General features: G+C 44.7%; 1 protein-coding gene across 3 annotated transcripts in view; it reads right to left on the bottom strand.

Annotated features, from left to right (window-relative positions):
• Positions 1–183: 183 nt before the first annotated feature.
• The window catches only part of HIP1 (huntingtin interacting protein 1), a 123,569-nt gene continuing 96,921 nt past the window's right edge, over positions 184–26,831 (bottom strand). For 2 of the 3 annotated variants that reach the window (XM_016146556.2, XM_016146558.2), the window contains exons 8-32: positions 24,162–24,302; positions 21,752–21,809; positions 18,980–19,055; positions 18,733–18,873; positions 18,345–18,442; positions 17,913–17,985; positions 17,038–17,221; positions 16,471–16,559; positions 15,950–16,066; positions 14,941–15,042; positions 14,541–14,684; positions 13,976–14,111; positions 12,740–12,826; positions 12,436–12,543; positions 12,209–12,345; positions 8,435–8,545; positions 7,578–7,636; positions 7,059–7,152; positions 5,826–5,926; positions 5,408–5,513; positions 4,580–4,703; positions 4,057–4,118; positions 1,583–1,691; positions 806–887; positions 184–474 (exon numbers count right to left, since the gene is read on the bottom strand). In XM_016146556.2, coding sequence (XP_016002042.2) covers positions 835–887; positions 1,583–1,691; positions 4,057–4,118; positions 4,580–4,703; positions 5,408–5,513; positions 5,826–5,926; positions 7,059–7,152; positions 7,578–7,636; positions 8,435–8,545; positions 12,209–12,345; positions 12,436–12,543; positions 12,740–12,826; positions 13,976–14,111; positions 14,541–14,684; positions 14,941–15,042; positions 15,950–16,066; positions 16,471–16,559; positions 17,038–17,221; positions 17,913–17,985; positions 18,345–18,442; positions 18,733–18,873; positions 18,980–19,055; positions 21,752–21,809; positions 24,162–24,302 — 2,510 coding nt within the window. In that variant the 3' untranslated portion in view covers positions 184–474; positions 806–834. Of the gene's footprint in view, positions 475–785; positions 888–1,582; positions 1,692–4,056; positions 4,119–4,579; positions 4,704–5,407; positions 5,514–5,825; positions 5,927–7,058; positions 7,153–7,577; positions 7,637–8,434; positions 8,546–12,208; positions 12,346–12,435; positions 12,544–12,739; positions 12,827–13,975; positions 14,112–14,540; positions 14,685–14,940; positions 15,043–15,949; positions 16,067–16,470; positions 16,560–17,037; positions 17,222–17,912; positions 17,986–18,344; positions 18,443–18,732; positions 18,874–18,979; positions 19,056–21,751; positions 21,810–24,161; positions 24,303–26,831 lie in introns of those variants that run through there. The other variant, XM_036225350.1, reaches the window with a different exon arrangement.

The raw sequence follows: 26,831 nt of genomic DNA on the forward strand, positions 1-26,831 counted from the left end.
GCTGGGCTCCAGCTTTAGGAAGGAAAGGCACTCGCTCCACTTCTGCCTTTGGAGGAAAGCTGTGGCTCAGCAGCTCCGCCCAACCCTGGGGAGTGGCCTTGGCTGCCCTGCACTCGCTCAGCAGGACACTCGGCATGGAGGCTGACCGGGAGCACCAAGGTGAAGCCTGAGCAGCACCATTGCTGTGGTCTGGGGCCCCTGAGAGCTTGGAGCTTCAGGGGTGTTCCCTTTGGGACAGTTGGCTATGTGAGTGAAACTTGAAAAAAGAAAACCAAAAAACCCAACCAACCACCATAAGAAGCAGTGGGAATCCATGGAACTGCCAAAAGAGGGAGAGCATTGCCCTGGCACTGTTAGCCTGGACACTCTCGCGGTTCTTCTGACTCTGTGCACAGACTCAGGGTAGTGTCCTTGTTTGGAATCCACCAGCCCTCTGATGCTCACAAGTTTGTGCAAATGATGAAACTGAAAAGACTGAGAAGAAAACAGAAAAGAAAATGCATAAGATCTTCCCTCTCCAGGCTCTCAGCCACAGCAACTAAACCCCTTGGACAAGGACACTGAGAGGGAGGTCCTCTCTGTGGGGGTGGCCCTGTTCCCCATCCTCTCTGGACACCAGGGAGGCAGGGAAGGAACACAGATCACGGGTTCCAACACAAAGGGTGTCACCGTGGAAGGAGTCTTTGGAAGGCCATGCAGGTCCTCAGCCCTGGACAGCGGGAGTGGTGTGGCTGCCACTGCGACTCCAAGGGTTTAGTTTGTGGCTGAGGAATAACACACACACAGACAGGCAGCAAAGATTTACACTCTGATGTGTGGGGTGCCGGTGGGGCTCTATTCTTTTTCGGGTACCGCTTCTTGCAGTGCAGGTGAAGATGTTTCTGTTCCTAAAAAACAATAACCATTTATGTTATGCATGTACACATTCAGACCACGCAGAGGTCTAATGTGTATTATAATCAGAACCACCTTGATCCTAAGTGTCTGGGAATGACTGGAATACATCTGTCATTGGCTTCCAGAGCCAGTCAAGTCCAACGAGAATCAGCATCTTGGTTGTGATCAAGTTGGCTATGTTGGACATGTAAAAAAGTAGCACTCACAGAGTCTGAGTAATGAAGAGTCTCTGGGCTAATGGGCAGAACATTACTCACTCCACACTGTTTCTAGCTCCTGACCCTCCCTATGTCTTGGCCATTGCTGCCCATAGCTCACTCTGGACAGTCAGAACCTTATAATTCACTTGCCCCTGTTTGCTGGACCTCAACTGACTGCTATTCATCCATTCACCATTCAACTCTAGGCTGGCCAGAGACTAAACTCCTGGGGGGTAAACCAGGCTAACTGGGTCTGGAAGGGAACAGCTAATGAGTGACCAGTCCACTGGTCAATGTTAAGGTCTTGAAAGGTGATAACAAAACCTTTCAATCACCACGATTTTCCCAGTTTTGGGTTATAGATTATTTACAACTAAAAATATGCTCTGTGAGTATAGAGAAGTTAGAAGTCCTTCTGTTATATTCCAGGGGAAGGCCCTCCGCACCCAGCATTCCCTTCACTGTGGATCCTCAGAGAGGCTTACCTTCTTCCCAACCCTCAGCAACACCAGCAAGCTCATAGTGCTTTTTTCGAAGCTCTCCTAGTTTTTGACGTTCCTTCTGCAGTTCATTTTCTAGTTCCAGCACCCTAACCTGTGGGGAAAGTGGAATTCTCTTTTGAACAGTGATCTGACAACTATCTTATTTTGACTTAATCCCTCTTCTCTGTGTTCCAGTCTCATCTTCCATATTATTCATCCTGTTTCCATAGCTTAGCCAGTTCTCAATTACAACCTCATCTCTGCTCTAATTTCTCCATCCTTTCATTCATCCATCTATCCCATCTATACTTTCTCACCGGGACCCTCTACTGGAAATGAATGATGCTTTACAGCACAAATGCCTGAATGAGAGTAGGGCTTATCTTATGTTCTTCTGGTAAATCACTAGCTAACGTATCTGTGTGGTGTGTTCCAATCCAGTTGTGACCCTTCAAACCCTTTTCCTTGGAAGTCCAGGAAGGAACCAAATATAATGGTTCTGGCATCTCCGAGGCATTGGTGCAACTCAGGGTTATTATCATACAGGCACAATTTCACTAAAGGAAAGACTGGTTCTTGGTTATCTGAACTCCTCATTAATTTTATTAATTCATAAATATTTGCTGAGCACCCATCATGTACCCCAAGCTCTGTTGTTGGTGCTGGAGATATGTGGTACACAGACAGGCAAGGTCCTTGTAGGGGGAAGAGACAAACTATAATGAACAAAAAAAGATCAGATCATGAAATGACACAAGGTGGTGGAATAAAGACTATGTGTGGTCAGCAAAGGCTACTCCTAGGAAGTAACTTTGGAACTGAAACCTAAATGGCTATAAGAGATCAGCTATTCAGAGAGCTGGGGAACAATATTCCAGGCAGAGGAAATAAACCCTGAGGCAGGCATGAGCTTGAGTGTTGGGGGAACAGAAAGAATCCTGTGTGACTGACAAGTGAGACTGGGAGAGGGTCATGAGATGAAGCTGGAGAAACAGTTAAGAATTGTTTCACCCACGGCCCATAGGCCAGAGTTTGGAGTTTAGCTATTACTCGAAGTCATAGAGTAGTAGCCAATGGAAGATTTTAAGCAAGGAAGTGACATTTTGTCACTTGTTTTAAAAATATGTAGAGAATGAACAAATTGTAGAGGGCAAGAATAGAGATAACGTTACCTAGTTAGGTGATTTCTTTTTTTGTTTTTAAACTTATTATGTGAAATATATACAGAAGGAAGGAGACTCCTACAGTGAACCCCATCTCGTGCCTTTCCTTCATCTAGTTTTATCATCTATCAACTGATGGTCAGACTCGTCTCAGCAATACTCTTGCCTGTTCTGCTACCACCACTACCATTCCAGACCCACTATGGGATTATTTTGAACACATACATACATTATAGTTAAGTTTCTTTTGCAGAGGTTCAGGAGAGACAATGGTTGCTTAGATTAGGTTAGGGAGATGGAAACAAGTGGGAAGATTGATTAAGGCTGTGATTTGGAGATTTGTTCATGGATTGGATATAGAGGGTGAAGGAAAGAAAGAAACCAAGGATGACTCTCGGTTTGGGGCTCAGCACCCAGGTAGGTGGTGGTGGTGCCATTTACGGAAATGCAAAAACCAGGGGAAGGATATATTTGAGTAAAAGGGAAATCGAAACACCTGTTTTGGACATATTAAGTTTGAGACCCTTATTGAACATCAAATGGAGACATCAAGTAGGCAGCTAGACAAGTGTAGGGCTCAAGGAGAAGATCTAGGCTGGGGAGAAGAGTTTGGTATTTATCAGCATATGGATGGTATTTAAAGTCAACAGGGACTAGATGAGACCACTATGCAAGAGAGTGTATATAAAGGAGACTCAAGCCCAAGCTTAATTCTTTCAGTGTTTATACAGAAATTTGGCCATATGATTTTTTCCTAAAGATACTGAGTGACCTATCCAGAGATGTTAACAGTCTCAATCTGATTTTACCCAAATGCTGATGACCCGTAATTCTAGAAGAAGAATGTCAGGTTTTTTCCAGATCCCACTGATTTCTATTTTGCATGGCATTACTTTATTGAACAACTGAGAAAAATGGCATTGCCATTGATGGGTTGGTTAACAGTAAATTGATTTTTTTAAAAAAGAAACAAATAATTCATATCAGAAGTTTGAAAAATTATCTATAGTTAAAGATCATTAAATACCAGTTTATTGTTGGCTAGGGGATCTTTCATAACATTTAGAGGGACACCAATCCAAGACTAGTGGGCAAGAGTTAAGATTCTGAGCTTTACTACTCACCGCTCTCCACCTCCTCTCTTTCTTCCAGCATCATTTGCATTCATTCTTGGCCCAAAAGGTATATCTGAGTTCGTTTCTGCCCCTGCCCACTTCAAGTCTCTCTTTCACTGGCTTCTCACCATGAGAATAATATTTGGGGTTAATGTCATAAGCAATAGAGACTGGCTAGACTTAGAAATGGAGTTCCTACCTGGGAATCCATCTCTTGGCGTTTGATCTGGGTCAGAGTCATGCTTGAGAAGTCCATGGTGTCTGCGAGGAGGGAAAAGAAGTCTTGTCAGATAATATCCCTAGAAGACTCTCACGTGAGAGGGGCTGATGCCAAAGCTCTGCTGAAATGTTTGGTTTGCTATTTACTAATACATGCATACACATAAATGAGGGGTAGTGACGAAGGAAGATACAGTGACAAGGTAGCCAGGATCAGAACTCCCACCCCTCCACCCCCTGGACAACTGGGCCTGCAGAGGCATTTCTTTAGATTCAGAGAAATAGCTAAATGAAATATATGCCTAAAGATGTGTCACTATAGTGATATACAAATAGCATGTGTATGTGGTGTCCCTTTTTATGAAAAAATGAGTATGAACATAAAAAGATGAAAAATAAGAAAAAATTTAGAGACAGAACTGTGGGAAATTGGGATCACAGAGAAGAATGTAAAGAACAGCTAGAGAGGTTGGATAAGAAAAATATTGCTTCTGAAAGGCTACCTGTCTCCTCAATCTGTGATTTCCCAGAAATGGTTGAGGCCACAACCGCGGCGGTGGCCTGGTTCACCCCGCGAGAGGCCTGCTGCAGCTGGGCCAGGTTCGGGCTGTCCTTATTAGCTTTCACCTGCCAGGACCAAGCAGATTTAGGTTCACACAACATAGAGAGAGGTCAAAGACTGAGTCAAAGAGTTGGTCTGGTAGCTCTTGACAAATATACGTGATCTCCTGTAGTCACCACTGAACTTTTCAAAAATCGTTGCCTGTGTGGTCAAACTCTATCTTTATCAGTTATTTTGATGAAGTGCTCCAGTTATAATTACCAATTTGGGACAACAATAAATAAGGACGATAAGAGAACACTTCTCGGGGTACTATAACACTCACAGAAGGATTTTGGCGACAAGCTTTGCATTAGAATTAGTTGTGTCGAGGGTTCAAATTTGCGGACTTTTGAAGAAAGGCAGATACTGGTTGTGGAAGCTCTGGGCCAAGCCAGATAACCATTTGACTCACTGACTCAATCTCTATTTGAGTTCTGGAGTGCCATGATTGCTAATCAGAGGTCGGCACGGCTTGGCCCTCAAAGGCCACTTGTAACAAAAGTGAGGAGAGCCAAGAGGGACACATACGGCAAGCTGAATAGAAGGTTCCTTGCTGATAGAAGAAAGGCTTTGAGAGGAGGGTGGTATGGGACGCCTGAGAGGCACAATTTTAATTTGGGACCTGACCCTGGATAAATCATCTGTTCTTGGGGTCAGCTTCATTGTCTAAGTATCTCTAAACTAGCCAGGCCTTATAGTGTCACAGGGAGTCCAACATGGGTCCTACCTTGGATGCAGCTACAAGCTGGGCTGTGCTAGCAGCAATTTCATGGGAACACACCATTAGCTCCTCAAACTTCCCTCTGCCTTGTACCACCAGATCGGCTGCATCACTGACAGTCAAGAAAGGGCAAGATGGATTATGTCACTGTTGCACTGTTGCAGTCACAGCTGCAACCCCTTATGATCCGACCTCTAGACCACCCTCATCACCCTGGCAGCCAGGGAGGACAGCCTGCCTGCCCCGCCCCTGAGCTGCCCCAAGAGACCCAGGCTCCCTTTTAAATTTTTCATCTTACTGACTTCCTTATCAACCGTTACCTTTCCAGGAGGAAGATTTTTTTTTTTTTTTGCCTTCGTTATTCTCTGGGGTGATCAACGGAATTGGGGAGGGGTAAGGAGCCTTGGGACCAACAGATACTTACACCATGACCGTGGCTCCCCAGCCCACAGCTTTGGAGGCTGAGATGAGTCCTTCTGTCCATCGAGAATTCTTAGCATAAAACTCTTTAGGAGATGTTGTGCCCTAGGGAAGTGAGAAATAATAATAGCTACCTTTTATTTAGTGCCTGTTATGTGCCAGGTACTTTTATATATATTAGTTTTATATATACAGTTTTCACAGTAATTCTTGGGAGGAAAGCATTATTACTCCCATTTTATATAAGAAAACTAAGATTCTGAGAGGTAAAAACACTTTCCCAAGGTCATGCAGGAAATAAATGCAAGTTTATTTAGGCTTTTCTGACTTAAAACTCATAGCATTACTATTATATTTCTACATTGTATATATACATATATTTTTTATAAATTTATGAATAACTTATGATTTCAGGAGAGTCTAGCTGTTCTTTGTGATTTGCCAAAAGAGTACACAGTTAATTTTTAAAAATTATTTTTACTTGCATTTAAAAAAATGCATTTATGCTTTGGAAGTGTCTGACAGTCTGAGAGTCTACAGAAACTAACTCTGTGCTCAGTCCCTTTGTTTTGGAGACCAAAAACATCACCTCTCAGACTGACAAACAGCACCAAAGCATATATGGCTTTGTTCTTGATACGATTGTTTCCAGGCTCATAAACCCTCCCTGGACCTTTGTCTCTTGAGCTGCAGCTGCGTCAGGAATGTGAGAAAAAACAAGATGGCAATAACACCAGCAAAGGAGTGAGAAAATCAAAGTGATGATGTCAACATAAGACTAAGGCAGAATCTGTCTGTGAATCACTGTAAGTTGACTGCTTTTGGAAAGAGACATAGCAGAGCCCACTGTGAAAAGTCAGCACCAGGTTTGCTCTTCCAAGTGGCTCAGTTTTCAAAAGCCCTCACTTCTTCCTCCAAAGGCCCAGACTTGCAATGCACACTGGGTTTCCACAGTAGGTTCCAACAATGTCTGCCCGGGGTTAATAAGCCTGGAGTTAAAAGCTCTGGCTTGACACTCTCTGGGGACCTGGCAGTATTCCAGCTTCTTCCCATGACATCTGCTGATATCCACAGGGGTGGCAGCTGCACCCTCAGACGGACATGCAGGGTGACATGGCAGCATACGTGGATTTCACTGAATGTGGATGAGCATATTGGTAGGCTTAGTCTCTCAGTGAGCTGGGAATCTGTAACTGATGTCTGTTCTCTCTTTCCATGGGCCCTCGCCCACACTTACCCGGCCACTCTCTACTATCTCTCTCTGAAGGTCCTTTGAAGCCACAATCAGGACCTGAATAGCTTGCATTAGGCTGGTACATGAACCAAGAATCCTAAAAAAATAAATAAATACATACATACATACATACATAAAATTAAAAAAATGTGATGGACACAGACTAGAGGAGACCGACACCACTGAAGAAGACTGTTGTCTTTTTCATTCCTAAACACAAGTAAACTTGAAATGGGAAAGAAGGCAGGATGCTCTAGGGGTGAAGCCCCGAAGGAAAGGGAGGTAAATGTGAAGACTTGATTGTGGATCTTATTCATAAGGAATGGCTAAGTGAGAATTCTTGGGAGTTTCTTTTCCCCTATAATACAACAGCAACACTATTATCATCATTAATACTGTTATTGATAATTACATAGACTCAACCTTTCCTTATGGCTATAATGTTCTATTCTAATTAGTAAAATGCAATGCAGGAAAGACTGATCCTGATCGCCTTGGTGGTACCAGGCGGCTCAGACTGACCTTTCGTTCACTTCCAGTTTGACTCCCGTGTCTCCTGCTCGGGATTTGCTGAGCATCTCCTGTTAAAGAAGCAGAGTTTCTCAAAATGCCATAGGTACTGAGAACCTACTGGTGCCCTACTATACTTTGGGTCCAATAGAAGAGCCCATCCATGTCCTTGTGAAAATTGGGAAAAGAATCCAGTCTTCTGATCTATTCAGTGGGAGGCAGCTACAGCGGGCTGGCACTACTGTCCATGAGTATCTTGATATTCTGGCACCCAGGCTGACGTGCATGGAACTCTTGAGAGGTATGGCACCATGCCAATAGGGGAAGTTCCTACCAGGTCCTAGAGGATGGTACACACACCAAGGAGGCCTGAGTCTTCCACCAAAGGACCAATATGTGACCTTTCCAATGTTGCCCACCCAGCTTTCCCCTGAGACAAGAGTTATCATTGATTTTCTGAGTGCCTAGCACTGAGAGACATGTGTATTATTTCATTTAAGTTTTGTCAACATCCCTCTGAGGTAGGTACTTTTATTATCACCATTATATAGAAATGGAATCTGAATCTTAGTGAGGTTAATGTAACTTATCAGAACTTGTACAATTAGTAAGTGGTCAATCAATCTGGAACTTGAACACAGGATAGCCTGACACCAAAGTATGTGATACTTGAGGAAACTGCTCACCTCTTCTTGGTGAGTAGTGTCTCATTTTCTATCCCTCAGAGACTCTGGTGAGTTTGGATTTTGGTTTATTTTTATAAGGAGCCTCTCTGAAGCCTTAATGAACAACTAAGATACATCTAATAGGAAATGTTGCCAAAGGGTAGCTGACAGAGCATCACTTTAGATCTTCAGACACTTCCATACCTCTATTCTGGCCGTAGCTGTTTCAATGGCAGCTGAAGTGGCAGCCATCTCCTTGTCCACCAGATCCCCTAACTCCTCCTGTTTGATGTCTAGGCCTCTGGGCAGGAGCTCCTGTGAACAGCATCACAAAGGCTGAAATGACCCTTTGACCTCCTCTCTATACTCCTGTGGCAGATCTCACACAATGGCAGAAGGTAGGAGGGCCCCGCCATGTAACACACTTCTGCAAGCCATGGAGGGGTGTCCCTCACAGGCCTTGTCTGGAACTCCCTACGATGTGAACTCTGGAATCTCATGCTCCACCCACTCTACTCAGAACCCACCTCCTTCCAAGAAGGGCATCTCTGCTTAACCCCACAAGGCCATTCAGTTGCAGCTTCTTGGACCCTAACCCTAAAGCTGCAGTGTTGACTGTATTGGTGCTTGGGATATCTTCTAAAAACCTCTTCAAATATAGATAATGTTTTCCAACCAGGCAGCCTTTTCTTTCTTTAACTTGGCTCCCATCCCACAGCAAACACATGAGACAGTTACTACTCCTGTTGTACAGATGGGAAGCTAGGGTTCAGAGAGGTCAAAGGTCTTGACCACAGTTACACTGCTAAGAAATGGTGGAGCGAGAATTGGACTCAGGTGTGACAGCCCATGATTTTTAAAAATGCTACATGTTGTACATACGAGCATATAAGATACAAATGGTTTAAAGAATAAAAACAACGACCCATGTTATTTACCACCCAACTTAATAGCTTAAACATTAGCAGTACATTTGAAATCTTTGCAATCTCCTATGTATCTTTCCCTGATTCCACCTCCCATCCTTCTTACTTCCCACACCAAGATAAACACAAAATTCAGGAGAATGCTTACAATGTCTTTACAGGATTCAGGAGAATGCTTACAGTGTCTTTTTTTTTTTTTAAATTCCTTATGAATGCATCCTTAAACAATACTATGTTAAATTTGCATGTTTTGGTCTTTCTTAAAAGGAATCATACTGTATATATTTTTTGATGACTTGCTTTTTCATTCAGCATTCTGTGCGTGAGATTAATCCTATAATCTAGTAATTCAAATCCTAGGTATATACACTAGAGAAATTATTGCACACATGCATAAGGAGATGTGTATAAGAATGATCGTAGTGGCACATTTATAATAGCCCCAAACTGAAATAACCCAAATGTCCATCAACAAGAGAATACATATATAGATTAAACAATATTTACACAGTAGAACACAACAGAGCAGTGAAAGTAAATGTATCCACATGAATAAACCTCACGCTCAATGTTGGAAAAGCGGGTCATAGAAAAGTCTCTAACACATGGAACTAACAAAATGTTACATGGGGGTGTGAGCGGAGAACACAGTCCTACTATCTTACTCTAAAACTCTGATTAAACATTTGATTATAACATCTATATTGCAGCTTACAAAATCTGTGCCATATTCTGGGTAATTCCTTTAGTTTTATCATCCAATTCACTAATTCTCTGTTCTGCTTTGTTTTAACCTGCAGTTGAATCTGTATGTTTTGTATGTTATTTTCTTTTTTTAGGCGAGGCAACCCTTGTTTGACCCCACAGATTGCAAGGACCTCGTCAGCTTACTTACAATCCCTTATTTCTTATTTTTTACGCCTACAGCACCTGGTCTTCCTAGGTGGTCTCCCATCCAAGTACTAAACAGGCCCAACCCTGCTTAGCTTCTGAGATAAAGTTATTACTTTCAATGATTATATTTTTCACTTCTAGAAGTTCTGTGGTTCTTTTTCAAATATGTCTGGTTACTTCTGAAAATATCTTATTCCTTTGTCACACTTTTAATACCTTTTAAAAGTGCTTAAACATGTCAAACATACTTATTGTGAACTTATACTCCTTGGGATTTTATATATAAAATGTCTTTGAAGTTAAGATTCAAAGTATATTCCTTCAGAGAAAACTGGGATCTGCTTCTGCCAGGTACCTAGGCCCCTAAACACCTGAATGCTTTAAGCTTAATTTTCTGTTTGGGGCTTTTTAGGCCACACAGGTAGTACAAGATTTGAAACCTAACTCATGGATGGGTGGCCTGTGGTTAGAAATTCTTAAGGCAGCTGTGTTTCCTATCTCAACTTGTCAAGGCTGACATAAGATCTCCCTTGTATGGCAGGCCTTTTCCCCACTGACTCAGGTGTGACCCTTTGGACTTCGTTTTTCTGGAGGAAGGCTTTTATCCTACTTGGACCCAGGATTTGTTTCTTATTTTCCTCTGTATGTGCGGCCTATTAAAATCCAAGCTCTAGACCACCAGAAATAGGCAAACACTCGCTCTGGTATTCTTTTGGTTTCTGATTCTGAGAATCTCCTTAGTTCAGATTCAATTAAAAATTTTTTTTTCAGATTTTATTCAGCATTTTCCAAGTCTTGTTCTGGAAGGAATCTCTAAACATTTGGTCAGCCCTATTGCCAGGAAGAAAATCTGCTCATGATTTTCTATAACACGTTGCTTTGCTTTAATTTTTTATCTCCTCATGGTGTCCTACATGCTTTGCATGTGCAGACTGAGTTCTCAATTCTGAACTATGCTGGGGAAGATGCTCCATCTCCAACAGAAGGCAGACTGTAGTAATGCTGCCTAGGCTACCAGAACCACTTTAATACCAAAATATCACCATGATTATGATCCATTGAATGAGAGGTTGACAATTCACCATTGTCCATAGGCTTCCTTTATCCACATTCAAGGTTCTCCACCTCATTGCCCATCTCTCCCCAGTATGAGCCTTCCTCCCCCATCTAATCCATCTTTTTATCTGTTTTGCTCTCTCAGTGTGTTTATTCAATTAATTAAACATTTGCTGAGTGTTAATCACTTGCCAGATATTACACCAGGGACCAGGGATACAATGAAGAAGGTATAAGCTCTACCTTTGAGGACTCATTGTGGAAGAAATAGACAAGTAAGCAGGCACATTACAGTGCTGGCCACCAACTGTATGGTGAAGCGAGTGGGTGAGAGAAGCCTAGAAAAGTGAATAAGGGCAGATTGTGAAGGTCTTTGTAAATCACATTACATAATAGGATTTTTGTTATCAAACAAGAGGGATCATAATCAGATCTGTTTTCAGAAGAAAACAGAGGACAAAGAAGCCGGAGGCAGAGAAATTAATCAGAAGGTTGTTTTAAGAGTTCAAATGAGAGATGTTGAGGATCTGACCTCTGGCCCTTATCTCCTACTTCCCTGAACCTATTACCACACATTTTAGGAATTAATTAAATGCTGCCTTGTACTGTATTCTTAAAATAGATCTCTATTACAGTGCTCACCACACTGTATAGAAATGATTGCTTTATTTTTCTTTCCTATAGAGCCCATACCTTATCTGTCCCTATATAACTACACCTAGCACAATTTCTAGTATATAGGACATATTCACTATATCTTTATTGAACGAATAAATATATCATCTCCATTTTAGGTGTTACCTGCCCAACCACATAGAAATCCTTGCAAACAGGAAAACTGTGTTTATTCTTCTTTGATATTGCCTAGCAGAATGACAAGCACACAGTAGATTCTCAATTAATAGCCAACAGCCAATGAATTAAATGTAACTGGAAAGTTGTTCAGGGGAGTGGGGGTCAGATTTTTCAGCTCTCCCATTTTCTATAATCGAGTTTAGAGTGCAGAAAAAACTGGCTTAGAACATCATTGATTCCCTGGCAACCACTGGCACTCCTAATCAAGAACAATAATAACTTTCCTCAATGATAACACTGATATTACCTCGCTAATGGCTGTGATCTTGCTCAGGCAGCTCCTCATGGCTGTGCTATTGACATTCTCAAGAGTTCCTTCTTCCTCCAGCAAAGTCAGGAACATGAGGGCTTCCTTGCCATACTGCTTACAGGCCTCGGTCAGTGCTGGGGTTGCAAGGTAAGAGAGACTTTTAAAGGCCCTCCACTCACCCTGCTTTCCTGAAGGGTCCACCCCCTCTTCCTCCTGTTACTCACCATCAGCAGGCTCTGGTGGGGCTCTAAGGCAGGTGGTGCTACCTTGAACAATGGTGTCACTGGTCAAGTGTGCAAGGAGGGTTACTGAGCGCAGAAGCCCACTGATATCTGCCAAGAGTTTAAAGGAAAGTTTTTTGGTCCTGCTTGAGGGAGTATCACCTTCATACCTCCTCCCTCCAGGCATTACGAGTGGTGCACACTCCTTTCTTGGTGCATAGGAATCTGTCATTATTTCCACATTCAAGCACTTCTGAACCCTGCCTAGCTGTCACTGATGACAGACCCTATCCTTTGCTTTTCTTACCTTCCGGGCAGGCCAGATACCTGCTCCAGCATTTTTCTAGTTGCTCAATGCAGCTGGAAACAGACTTGACCGTGGAGAGAAGGTGATCTGTGAGAGGGAAGACAGGGCAAAGTCAAAGCCGGAGTTGTTATAGCTTGCTTCATCCCTTTTAGTTAAGCTACTTGATGGATGAGCCTACCCAGTGAGTAGCCCCAGCCCTGCAGGAGCTGCCCTAAGATGGGGGAAGGGAGGAAAGAGCATTGGTTACCCAGATATGTGATTCTCTTTTTGCAGCTTCAAAGCAGTGCTTCTGAGCCTATCTGGTCCTTCTCAGAATCCACCCACAGAGGCCCCATTTTCTGGCATTCCTTAGTACATCAGATACCCAGTGTGCTCGTTCATTTGTAACTGTTGTATTCCCTTACAAAAACACAACAGGTTCCCTTACAGATTCCTTACAGTTTCCCTGCTGAAAAAGATACAGTTTTTACTATATATATCTCCACATTGAGACTTTTCTATTTGATAATAAAAATTAACTGTCAGCTGTTTCTTCCTGTCTGCCTTGTCCTTTAACCGAGCCTCATTACTATGCCAACGCGTCTCCTCTGCTTGAGAATGAACTGTAATGAGATCTGATCACTGCTACATCTGTGACTTCACAAATCCTAGGCCTGGATCGTCTCCCACGTACTGTGCACAAAAGCTCCCTCCTCTCATCCAGAGAGCTGCTCTGACTTGGATCGCTGCTCTACCCACATGCCCTTGGGATTCTGGTATATGCCAAGTTGTTCCCTGTTCACACACCTGTGATTATGCGGGGATTTTTTTTTTTTATTGTTTCTGCCCCTCCATGCTATATGCTGCCTCCCCATCTAGACTTGAAGCTCATGAGCAACTACCTTTTGATTCAGACCACATTTTTCTCTTTAGAGAGACACAGGACTATCTGTTCCGCTTCTTACTAGCCTTTAGAATTATTATCAAGGCTCTGCTCCCAGTGGGCACTTCATCAGTGTGATCCATGACTGAAGCAGTAGTTATCACACCTGGGGGCTTTAGAAAATACTACCGCCCAGGTCCTATGCCAAAGAACTTCCAATTCAACTGATCTCACGGTGGGGCCCAGGTGTCCCAGGTGATTCTGACATGCAGCTGGGCTGAGAACCCCTGAGCTCAGTGTTCCATGGGGTTCAATGCCAAGAGGTAGCATCAAGCTATACGGATTTGGCACCTGCAAGCTGGAAAGAAGAGTACCTGCAGATCCAGCGCAGCTGATGAGAGTGGGCTCCTCAAGCTGCCTCAGGGCCTCTTGTATCACCTGCTCCGCAGCCTTCCTTGACTCTACCAGAAGCATTTTTCGTTGGTCCTTTGCGAGCTGGTGCACAGATTCCTAGAAATGGTCCAGGGAGTTGAGAGTCTGCCACAGACTCCACAGCAGCCTTTAAGCAGAATCCACCTGTGAAACACCTGGCATTCCTGGCATCTTAGCTCAAGTTGTTGCTTTGTCCACAGGTGTGTGCCACTGAGCACAGGCGGCTGTGGGGATGAACCACTACAACTCATTCTCCAACCTTAGGGAGAGAGTGTTAAGTGTAGCCCTTTTTCAAATGAAAAAGAGAAAGCTTTGCTTTCCCTCATCTGCTGTGTGTGTGACTCAAGACATGCTGGCATTAGGAGCTGTACTACGGAATGCCTTCACAATCAGACTGGAGGCCCAAAACCCCTTCCATAGGCCCTGGCCTCCATGAATACACCACTGAGGCCCAGGGATAGGAGGTGAGAGAGACTGGGTCAGCCCAAGTGGGTGTCTGTTACTTGCCTGTGTGCTAGACAGTTTGAGCTGGGTGGATTCCAGCTGTCCCTGAAGAGCAGAGAATTCCTCCTCCCGCCGGGCTATAGCATTCACCAAGCTGCCCTGTTCTTTCTCCAGTTTGGCAATCTGGGTCGCCCATTTTGCTTCTGCCTGCAATGACGACCGTTGAAAACAGGGAGTTGCTGGGACGAATTAAATTGTCCCCTTCCCAGAGGTCCAAACCCACCACAAGGAACAGAAAGAAGGCGATAACTTCTTTAACTTCCCACTTTCATTCCCCTAAGTACATACTGATCACAGATGGGACCAGGTTGGCTATATGCTGGATGGTGACAAAGGCTCAGTGACGGCAATGTGAAAGCCAGAGGGGAGAATAAGGAAGGGAAAGAAAGGAGATGGTGCTCACCAAGGCAGAAGTTTCTAGGCTGCCTTGGACAATCTGGAGTTCCTGTTTGCTGGTGGCAAGTTCTTGCTTCAAGTTCTCTAGTACTTCCGTCTGTTCTTGAGTCTGAAAAAGAAAAACAGGTGCACCCTGATCTGGTTGATGGTTACAAGGGATAAACATGTAAAAAAAATCCCCAAGCTATAAATGAGACATGTACTCTTTTGTATGGAAGTTTTACCTCAGCCAAAGGGTGGCCAGAGGAGGAGGTTAAGAACTCAGAGAGTACCAGAAATTTTTCTTCTGGGTAAGTGGAATGTCAAGGGGGAAATTTTAGGAACATTTCCTGAATGTTACACTTAAGTTCAATACTCATTAAAGTAGAACTGGATCTTTAATTCAGGTGTCCCAACACCTGGTACAATGCTGAATCTCACCATCTAGAAACAATTCTTCGATTTCTTTTCTAAATGGTGTTTTTCCAAGGATGGGCTGTGACCCACTAGTACAAATTCACAAGGAAAAAAATATCCAAATGTATTCACATAGTAAGTTTAAGTACTGCTCTGTGAAACTTATTTCCATTAGATGTATTTTTTACTCTGGGTCACAGAAAGTGTGAAAGCCGCTACTCGGAGTGTAAAGGCATTCAGTTTTATCCATCAACATCACTTACTCCAACCTGACCTGCTTGCTAACGCCACCCCAAGTCATGGGTGTTCCCCTGGCTGCAAGTCCTTATAAACAACTGGTCCTCTCTCTGATATCCATGTGCTTTCACTTCTTCCAACTCTCAAGACTCGCCCCAGGAAAGCCTTTGCTGATGAACCTCACTCAGCCTGGGTCCCTGCAACCCCTTTAACCCTTCATGCATTGGTTAAAGGGTTCTATATGGCCTCTCATAGCACCCTCACAGGGCTCCAACACACAGAATTGCCTGTGAAGCAAAAGACAAGGTCTTTCAATCAGGGCCCACCTCCAACTTGGACAGATCGCTCAGTCTTTTTAGCCCGTGTGGCTCTCTCCCGCTCACCTTCCGCTGAGCCTGCTCACTTATGCGCTGGAAGGAATCCTCTAGCTCTCTTTTCTCTCTTTCCAAATCCACCTGGGCTTGTCTGGCCACAGACACCTGTTTGGTTATCTCTGCATTCTGTAAGGGAAGAACAGTGTCTTGAAGTGGCTTATCTCAGGCTTAAAGGACATTTTCCTTCTAGAACAAATGACAGCATTCAGACCGAGAGTGCCCTAAAGTTGGACACAGAAATCATTTTCCTACCCAGAGGGAAACCAGAAGGTTGTCATCTGTAGACATGTGAGTCTCAAGTATTTACAAAAATAATAAAGATGGGAGATAGTGCAAGTGGAGCTGGCGTTGAAGGTGGAGCTCAAAGTATAGGAGGCAAGAGAGCCTGAAAAGCTGAGGTTCCCAAGAAATGGTGCCAACCCACTAGAGACTGGTGGAGGCAATGGCCCTGGAGAAGCCACGAGGCCTGAGCTGCTCTCCCCATGTGCTGTGGGGCCTGAGCATGGCAAGAGAGAGGTCAAGGGGCCTACCTTCCGCAGCAGGTCAGCATGGTTCTGTACCAGCTCACTGTACTTCTCCTTCAGCTTGCTATAGCGCTGCTCATTGGCCTGGGCTTTCCCTGTATGATCAAGGACCAAGGTGAGGAGTCTACCTGTCTGGGACCTTCTGCCCACCTTCCCATAAGCCAGAGCCCCTAGAAAACTCTCCTTTCTTCCTCAAAAATCCTACTTAAACTCCTTGGGGAAGTTTCTTTAAAAAGAATTTACCCAACTTAAATCACTGAAGTGATTCATGCCCCCTGAGCATTTATACACACAGCATTTAGTCAAATTATTTCTTGGGCTCTCTTTCGGTGAGCCACTCCCCCAGGGCAGGTGACCCTCATCACCTCTGAGGCCCATCACCGTGCTCTCAGCAGCGGCTCACGCAGGTGCTCTACCTGCTGGACTCCCGGCTGCCCACAGGCTGGTGACGAGAGCTGGCGTTCCTGAGAGCTCCTCTAGACAGATGCGAGGTTGAGGCTCTGCCACCCAGCCTCCTCCTTCCTCCTGATCTCCCTGACCCCCACCCTCACCCCACCCCCCACGACCTCTCACTTTCTATCTCTGTCAGGCTCCGCTGTGCCTTCTCTGTGTCCTCTCGCTTCTTCTTCAGCTCGTCCAATTCTGCCCGAAGGAACTCACTGTCATCGGCCGCCTGCTGCTGCAGGTGCCGCTGCTCAGCCAGCTCGGCCTCCAGCTCGCTGATGTGGCCCTTCAGCTGCAGCACGGCTGGCTGGCTCTGCGGGAGGGATTTAGGTAAAGCGGCTGATGACCGTACTGCTAGGGTCGGGGGTGCTGGGTGGAGAAGCAGGTACTAATATGTTTCCAGCATAGGCCAAATAAACACTTAGGTTTTCCTAACAAGGCCACGCCTGCAGCCTCATGAGAGTTAAGCCTTCTGGTCATTATAACACCCAGCCAGCAACAATAGGGGATGGTGGTAGGAATGTTCTGGTCCTGTCAGAATGACCCGGGAGCAGCAATGAACTAGCTGGAATCTGAAAGGGGAGGATGTTCGCCTGTCCCAGTGAGTAAAGCTTCTGACCGGGCCTGAGTTTGAGGGGCAGGAATATCTATAGCACCATACGCTGCAAACAGCCATCAGAACTACAAATCAAACCTCCTTATTGCCATGTGAGAATAGGTCTTTCTCATCACAGCTTCAAGCCAATTGGTGATCATGGTTATCTCCGAGGGACATTATCACAGGGACATGGGAGCTTGGCCTCCATGCTATTCTCAAAGCAAGTACAATGGAAATGCACTACAATCGAGACCACGGGAAGGCCAGGCCCCTCTGGCTTTGGCATTTCTACTAACTAACTCCCCTTAATATGTTATCCAGCAAGTATCTCTGTGAAGCAAATTTAATATTATAATCTGTCCTGTGACGGTAAAGCCCAGAAAAGCAGATCAGAGCCCGCTCATACCTCAGTCTTCATGTTGTCCAGCTGTGCCTTCAGCCCACTGATCTCTTGGTACAATTGATCAATTAAGTGATCCCTGGGAAGGGAAAGAGAACAAGTTTGCTTCCACCGTGATTCTACCCCTGTCTTAAATGCAAGCGAGGGGATCAGGGGAGGAAGTTAAAAGCTGGTGTTAATCTGGGGACAATTCTTTGAAATTCCATAAATTATACTCTAAGACTGTGAGTGATACCAGACACTAATCCAATACCCACAGGTCCACAGTTATTTCAGCATCACTAGGTTTTCCTTTGAAATTAAAGTAGTCAGTCTCTGAGGATCAAGACATTTCTCTAAGAAGCCAAGCATCATTAGGAATTCCTTTTGTGTTAGGTGTGGTGAGTCAGATCTTAACTTAGTTTCCGCTCCATCTGCATTAACCCAGCTTGGACTCACTTCTCATCCTTGTTCACACCGTTCTGACTGTTGAAATTGAAGGGATCACTGCTGAATGAGCTGCCAAAGATGTCATCAAACTTGTTGTCAAATAGATTCTGCAGTGACCAAAAAAAGGATTAGAACAAAGTCACAGATCCAGAGAATTCCAGGTGGGGGTGAAATGAGTGTCATGTAAGAAAGGACCCTTTGTTAATTTGGTTCAAGTTCACTTATGGTCCCTTCTAGAGACGACAGGACAGGGTGCTCAGTCTAGGTTAGAGGTTGGGTTGGAAGGCGGTTGAACCTGGTTAGAACTAATGAGGCTTGGCAAAGGCTTCTCCTGTCCTCTCCCCTTGCACCTGGGGGCAACGAGAAGGGTCAAGATTCTCTCCCAAGTGGTCTTCACCTGCTGGGAAGCATCCATGTCCATGAGGTCATCCTTCTCCAAGATTGGCTCACTGTCAGGGGATGAGGCCTCAGCTGGGATTACCACCACGGGGCTGATGTGTTCTGACAGGGCAGAGGCTCGCAGGAAGTTGGGTGGGTTCTGAAGAGGAAAGATGTCCTCAAACTGTGTCGCTCACCAGACCTGCCAGCCTCGAAGAGTGTACCCTGGACTCGGACGCTCCCAGGGTGTGGCCAGGCACACTTACCTCAGGCAGCTGAGGGATCTGAATGAGCCGCTTAAAGTATTGAAGGTTGCTGGAGCGGTAAAACAGATCTTTCAACCTGGGGATGGAGAAGCACCTGAAGGGGCTGGGGGCCTTCCCAGCTCTGGGGAGGGGACAGAGCAACCACCCAGCTTTCCTTCTGCCCGCCCAGCCCAAAGGCACAGGCTGTCAAGGAGATGGCCTCCATGGCATTAGGATTCAATTATGATGCTATAGAGAAAGAGTATTTACAGCCAGTCCTCACTTATCTGGTGGTGAGCAGAGTAATTCAAACTACAAAACCCTTTAGAAGTGTAGATAATCAAAAAATTAATTTCTACGTCACTGTAGAATATATGCTATTGTTTGGCAGAGGTATCTTCCAAGAAATGTTGCAATAGAGTAACATTAATATACATTCACTTTGAGGATAAATCAACCAATCACAGAAAAAGGGAAGGGAATTAATTATTAGGGTAGATCTCTTTTTAATTAATTTACCTTGTGTCAGAGCTATTATCTCCTCAATTAGACTACAAGCTTTTAGAGGGCAGAGATGGGGCCCTGGTGATCTACGTTTACCACAGTACCAATCAAAGAGGAATTATTCAACAAGTATTCACTAGAGAAAAACTATTTTTACTGTGTCCTAATCTTGGATGAATATAGAAAAGAAGAAACCAATTATTTTTTTTCTCATCCTCAAGTCTCCATTTTAAATCTAAACATTGAAAGCCAAGAAAGCTGAGCTTAACGGAAACAGACATATTCTCTGAGATGAAGGGTCATGGACCTCAACACTCTCTCTCTCTGTAACACAAAATTTTCTTCAGCTTAGCCCAATAAACTAAACCCCTGGGGTCTCATAACAGCCTCTCGGTCCCCAGGGTTAGGACTATCCCTGTGATATCAATGCTGCCTTCCCAGAATGAGAGGATAGTGATGTGCCTGTTGGAAGAGAAACTAAGGTGGCTACTCACAGGAGATATTTTCATAAGCTAGAAAAAAATGAAAGGAAATAAAATCACCCAACCACACATCCCTCTCTTTCTGGGCTGGAGCTAACAGTAATAGACTACTGCTTTCGAAAGCTACTGGAATTTAACATTCCAGGAAATCGGCCCCAGGGTCTGTCTCCTAAGATTTAATAAATCATTTATTATAGAATAAACATACAAGGCTTTTCAACTGGAACAAGGAAACCAGGAGGTAAGTACAACCTTGAACTTGTCCTCTGATGGCTGCTTGGGAACCAGCAGAAGCCTAAGCTTGGGATTTGGCTTAAGCAGGGGCCAGATCATGCTTTCTCTGTTGGCAAGGATGAAGAAATTAACAGGAAAAACAAGAGGGTCAAAATAAAACCTGCTAAGCTATAATTTCCTTCTCAGCTCCCTCAGTTCTATGTCGCACTCCACTCTTCCCCCTCTTCTCGGGCACACTTAATTGAACGACGAACCGCACTTTTCATTTAGCCACCAGTTTTCTTTCCCTAACGCACCAGAATAATTTTCCCCTCAGTCAGACAAGCTCTTTCTCTCTAGACTAGAGAGTTGGCTTATCAGCTCATGAATTCATTCAAATATTTATTGAATACGATATGTTTAATGGACTGCTATGTTATCAGGTCCTAGGAATATAACAGACAAGACAGTTAAGTAGAAATGAACTGCTGAGAACTATGAAGGAAATAAATAGGGTGCTGTGAGACAGGATATAGGGGCTGGGTAGAGTTGTGGAGGATCAGGAGATGGGGACGACCTGACTCAAATAAGGTGCCTTTGTGAGGTGATGACCAAAGATGACCTGAGGCTGGCCAGGCTAGGAAAAGAGTGTCCTCAGGAGAGGAAACAGAAAGCATGAAGGTCCCGAGGGAGGAATGTGTGGGTCTGTTCCAGGAACTGAGGGACCCCATGAGGCTGAAAAACTATAAGCTCTGGAAACCAGGTCGTTGATAGCAGGCAGAGGCCAGATTATGCAGGACCTTGTGGACCATGGAGAAGAGTTTAGCTTTTAATCTCAGTGTCCTCAGGAGACACTGAAAGGTTTTGATCAAGAGATTTACATTTTTATAAGGTTGTTCTAACTTCTGGGTAAGGATAGGATTGCAGGGTGCAAAGTGGAAGTCCAAGGCATCCATGAATATCAATATTGGAAGTCCTGGAATACAACAATGGTAGATGAAGAGATGGGAAGAGATATGACCAGAGCCAAGATATTATTTGTAGAGTATCAACCGAACCCGCAGGTGGACTGGACGAGGGAGATAAGGAAAATAGCAAGTTCCGGACCTCTGCGCTGAATGGATGTCGGCATTATTTACTGAGATAGAAAAGACCGGGGAGAAAAAGGTTCTTGGAGGAAAACCCAGAGTTCAGTTTGAGATTTACGTTCAGTATAGAGATATCAAACAGACAATTGGGTATGTGATCCTGGAATTCAGAGTTAAGATTCCGCCAGAGATACATATTTGAGAGTTGTCAGCGTGTATATGGTATAAGACATGAGAATTTAGGGAGAAGAGGATGAAGCCCTGGGCATGAAGCAGGTGGTGAATGAAAGAAATCACCTTCTTTGGTGTGCTTCTATGGGACTTATTAGAGAACCAATAGCTTCCCCTGCCCCAGGTAAGTTTGCCAGCCTCCTAGTTATTTTCTTTTATTGCTTTAAAATGCAGATACCCTCATTCCTCAATTATTTGAAAGCAAGTGCTTTCGTATGGATCAATTTTATGGTGCTTTTCGATTTGCCTTCATTTCTATCACTTAAGCCACTTACTTTGTGAATTGCTCCATGAAACGGTCCCGGTGACCTTGCAGGGTATCAGCAGGGAGGCCTGAGAGAAAATGGAAAAGAGTGAGAGAGAAGAGAAGGACCGGAGTGCAGGCAGCCACAGCAGGGTTCTGGAGGGAGGGGACTATCCATGCTGGGGCTTGTGGCCAGCCCTGCCAGTGTGCATTTCTGGCCCAGAGCTGCCCAGGACTGGTAACCAAGGTGGTCCAACAGAATTAGCAAGGAGTCTAGGGGTGCTTATCCTCCAAATCTTTCTTTTTGTTTGTTCCTGGAGTGCGAACCATGCTAGGCGCAGTGGACTGGAAGTTGTGCCCCTGACCACAAGAATAGCGATGGTGACCTGGATTAGCAGCACGATGACCACAGTAGGCCCCAGAGGGAGGGGCATTCTCTCCCAGAGGTGTAAGCACTGGATACACAGGGTGAGGCCCAGTGCAGATGTTAGTCTGAAAGAAATCCATAGAACCTGCCCGGGAGAGTGCCTGCCAGGTTAAACCATGGGACTTGGGGAATCTAGGCCCAGTGCCCACTTGGTCACTCTTAACTCTATGATGCAAGGTGAGCAGCAGCCTCCTAGGTCCAGCCTCCTCCTGAGCAGCTTTTCTAAGGTCCTTTCATCTCATAGATTATGTGATTCTGTGTATTTCAGCTATAGAGCACAACTCAGAGACCCTTTTTATTTTATTCATTTTAAAATTTAAATCTTAGTAATTTTTTAATAGGTGATATATCCATTTGGTATACAGAGGGAGCATACATATAAATTATGATAATTCTAAATGGCAAAAGTGCACTGTGGGTGACAATGGCACTTTACTTCAGTGATATTTCTCCCAAGAACCCTTAACCCCAGTCCAGTCATGAGAAAAGCATTGGACAGACTCAAACTGAGGGACATTCTACAAAATATCTGACCAGGACTCCTCAAAACTGCCCAGGTCATCAAAAACAAAGAAAATCTAAGAACTGTTATAAGAGGAGCCGAAGGAGACATGACTGAATGTAACCTGGTACCCTGGATGGGGTCCCGAGCAAGAAAAGGACATTAGGTGAAAACTACGGAAATCTGAATGAAGCATGGACTTTAGTTAATAATAGTGTATCAGTACTGGTTCATTAGTTGTGACAAATATATTAATTTAAGATGTTAACAATAGGGGAAACTATTGGGGTATGTAGAAACTCTCGACTATCTACAACTTTTCTGTAGATCTAAATGACTCTAAAATAAAACATCGAGTTTTAGAAAAGTATATATTGTATGGAGTGTCCCTTCTACCCTTTTCCTAAGCCACAGAGTTCTCTTTCTATCAGGAATCAGTGAGGGTCTCGTGTATTACTTTGCCTTTAAAGAAGGCCATTAAGCCCAAATAATTACCCATCTCTTCTCATAACTCACCACTTTGTAAGAAGAAAGTAGGGGATAGTCTCGCGAGGAATTGAGTTCCACAGCATTTTAGAAACAATTACAAGCTCATCTGTATTCAGAGCTCCTAAGTAACCAACTGCCTCTTCTCTTGGAATTTAGCCCAATCTCTGCTCCCTTCAGGGATGCGCCTGCTCCAAAGCCCTTCTAAGCCTTGAACATTGAATTCTAACCTTCCGCAAAACCCTCCTGGATTCATCAGAGTAATGCTGCCTCCCTTGTCCTAAGTAACCAGAACCACTCCTTGACAGTGACCACGGTTCCAGAGTATCACTTGTCTGAGAATTCTGAAATAAAGATTTTTCTTAGTTTTCCATCATCACCCCCTCTGCATGTGTATATCCTTCATGGTGGTCACCTTGGAGTGTGGCCAAGGAACCACCCACGTCAAATTTGTCTGGGATATGGTTTAACTATGCAGACCCCGAACCCACAAGACCAACTACTCCAGACCTTGTGGGAGCAAGACTCACATAAAAGTATAAGAACTTCTGCAGGACCAGTAGTTTCCGAAATAGATTCTGCAAAGCATCCCAGAGATCTGTGGCTGGCTAGGTCAGGGATGGCCCTCCCTGAGTAGCTGCTTTATAGTTTATATTTCTCCACAAATTTCCATTTGTATGAAAAGACCGAACACTTTTGAAACCATTGCTTTTGCTGCTGTGGGTCTAGGCTAGGTCTGCCATCATTTGTGTGGTTCCCAGGATACTTGCCATGTATGGATGGAGATGAAGTGAAGTTAAGAGGTAGAGGGAGACAATATCCTGGGACACCACCATGGCAAGCCAGGTGCTTCCCTGGGCATCAAAGCTTGTGCCCTGTGCTTCTTGAGATAGCTGGGGGCTCTGGGGCCTTTTGGAACAGAGGCTGAAAGCCCAAGTCTCCGATGAGCTGTGTTTCTCCAGGGACAGCCTCAGGCTGAGATCCTCCTGGCTACAAGCTCAGAGAAGATCTGGCCAGTGTACTCACAGGAATGGAGTTTGAAGAGAAGCTTGACAGTGTAATCATACAGGTGGCTGCAGTCCAATATGACCTGGATCAGTGGAGCAAGGCGGCATTGCCCAGCTGTTGTCACTGACACAGACCGGGACATGTCCAGAGAGTTGAACACTAGGGAATAAAAGGGAGAGAGGCGTGGGAGTTAGGAACCTACAGGTGACTCTCTCAGAGGGGCAGAAAGCCAGGGCCTCACATACACCGAGCACCTACTCCATGCTTGCACTATTTTGTTTAATGCATTTTACCCTTAACCACTCTCTACACGATAAGTTAAAGGTACCCCCATTCCAGCTGAAAGTAAGTGACTTGAAGGTGGTCACAAAGTTAAGAAGTGGTTTTGCTCAGAGGTGGCGAGTTAAAATGGCCACATGGCCAGCCATGGTTAGACTAGGAGCCTGAGCTCCTATCGGCTAAGATGCTCCATGGGTCAGTATCGTCTCTGCACACCCCTGTGGAAGCCCAGGAAAGAGATTTACCCACAGCCTGGGGGAGCACCTGGATGAGGAGAATATCTTCCCTCTTGTCTTTGAGGAGTTTTGTGGCCTCTGCCCCCAGGCTGATCAGAAAGACTGAAACATCATTTTTTTAGAGTTTCTGACTTAATGGAGAGATGAGCTCTTATTGAAGGGAAGGCTTCGGTTTTATGGGTAATTAGAATTTCAGGATTGAAAGAGGGTGCTGAGATAGCCAATCTAGCCCTTGCTTTCATGCATGAACTCAGTCTGATGATAACCCTGACTCTGAGAAGCACCCCATCTGGTGGTGGCAATAGTTAACATATGGGGAAATACAAAAATTAATCAGAACACGAGGAAGAGAGTAAGTCAGCCTTGGCTTTATGATGGCTTGTCACAGGGTTGTTGGGACAGCAAAGCGGGGGATGTGCAGGAGCCTGAGGTGCATGACTAGAGAGACTATGAGGACCAAGGCCGGGGGCTGGGAGGAGGATGACCATCAGGATCAAAAAGCTGATGGAGGTTCTTGGGGGAGCAGGTCAAAAGAAGTACCTCCCTCCACTCTCCCAAGCTCCAGAGAGCACATTGCTCCCCAGCGTCTTGCTTCAGAGACCCCTCCACATGAAACCCCCTGCCTCTTGCTCCTAAACCAAGCAACTAGGTGCCTGGCTGTGGACGCTCAGAGCACACCATTGGCCAGGGCTGATTTCCTGCCTGCAGCAGCTGTCCACTAGCTCGAGAGATTCCACATGTGGCTGGCAATGAAAGACTTCTCCTGCAGGCCCTCAGCAAGTGGGACTGCCCCAGAGGAAGGCCCAGAGCTGTGTGCTCAGCATCCCCTGACTGCACTAACCCCTGTTAACTGGCTCAGTCTGGCAGCTGGAAAAAAATAGAATAAAATAAAAAATCCCAAACGGTTCTAATTAAAAGGCAGCTTTTCCTCTTGAAACAGATTAAAAGCAGCTGTCACTGCAAGGTTGCTGTCTACTGGCTTCCTTAGGCTCCACTCTGGCAAGGAATCACCAACTACTCCATCTCCCGGCCCGCTGCTGCTCTCCAGGAACGTCCCTTGGCATCCAGGAACATCTAGAGCAGTGTGATCATGGGCAAGTTACTCAACCTCCCTGTGTCTCCAGATGCTTTTCTGTAAAATGCAGATGGATCCAATAGCACATACTGCATAAGGGTCTGGTAAAATTAAATGAGAATGTTGTATAAAGTGTGTAGCTTTGTGCAGTGGTTCTCAGCTATGGCTTGGAGATTGATTAGAATCACTCGGGAAAATTTAAAAACTTTTTAAATTTAAAAAAAATTTTAAATTCCCCCACAAACCCATTCTACTTTAATTAGTCTGGAGTAAAACTGGAGGATCAGTAGGTTTCAAAAGTCCCACAGGTGATTTTACTATGCAGCCAGGGTTGAAAGCTTTATTTCCTAGCTCAGTGGTCCTTAAACTTTAGCATGCATCAGAATCACTGGGCAGCACTGTTGAATGTTGTGATAATAGAAGTGTTCCATACGTGCTGTCCAATGCTAGCCACATGTGGCTACTGAGTACCTAAAAAATGGCCAGTGCAACTGAGGATCTGACTTTTTAATGTTATTAACTGTAATTAATTTAAATAGTCACACACGCCTAGTGGCTGCCATATTGGACAGTGCAGACCTAGGGGTCTTATTAAAACACTGATTTCTGGGCTCCACCCCCAGATTCATTGTGTCTGGGGTGGGAACCGAGCATTTGCTTTTCTAACAAGTTCTCAGGTAATGGCTGATGCTGCTGGTCTAGAGACCACACTTCGAGAACCACCGTAAGTGCTCACAATAAACGTTAAAATGTAATTGGCCCAAGTTTCCCACAGCTGAAAACCAGTGACACCCATTGCAGATATGGGTCGAACCTTGCAGGGTCGCACACTTCAACTCAGAAGCTAGAGAGACTTCTTCTGACACTAGCCCTCATGATTTTTGTGTCACACTGTAAGTGACTGCGGATGAGGAGGGTGGCGAAGGAGACATGTAAAAAGGGCTCTTGATTCTAAATCGGTCTTTGGGCCAAGACTCGGGTAGCACTCCTCTAGAAAACTCTAAGTAGCTAATTCACCTAGATAATCCGAGAGCATTCAGCCGGATGCTGACACCATTTTCTGAATCCTGTTCACCTGCTGTTTCTTCACTGGCGCTC

The sequence above is a fragment of the Rousettus aegyptiacus genome, unplaced genomic scaffold (genome assembly GCF_014176215.1).
Source record: "Rousettus aegyptiacus isolate mRouAeg1 unplaced genomic scaffold, mRouAeg1.p scaffold_m13_p_8, whole genome shotgun sequence".
Lineage (NCBI taxonomy): Eukaryota > Metazoa > Chordata > Mammalia > Chiroptera > Pteropodidae > Rousettus > Rousettus aegyptiacus.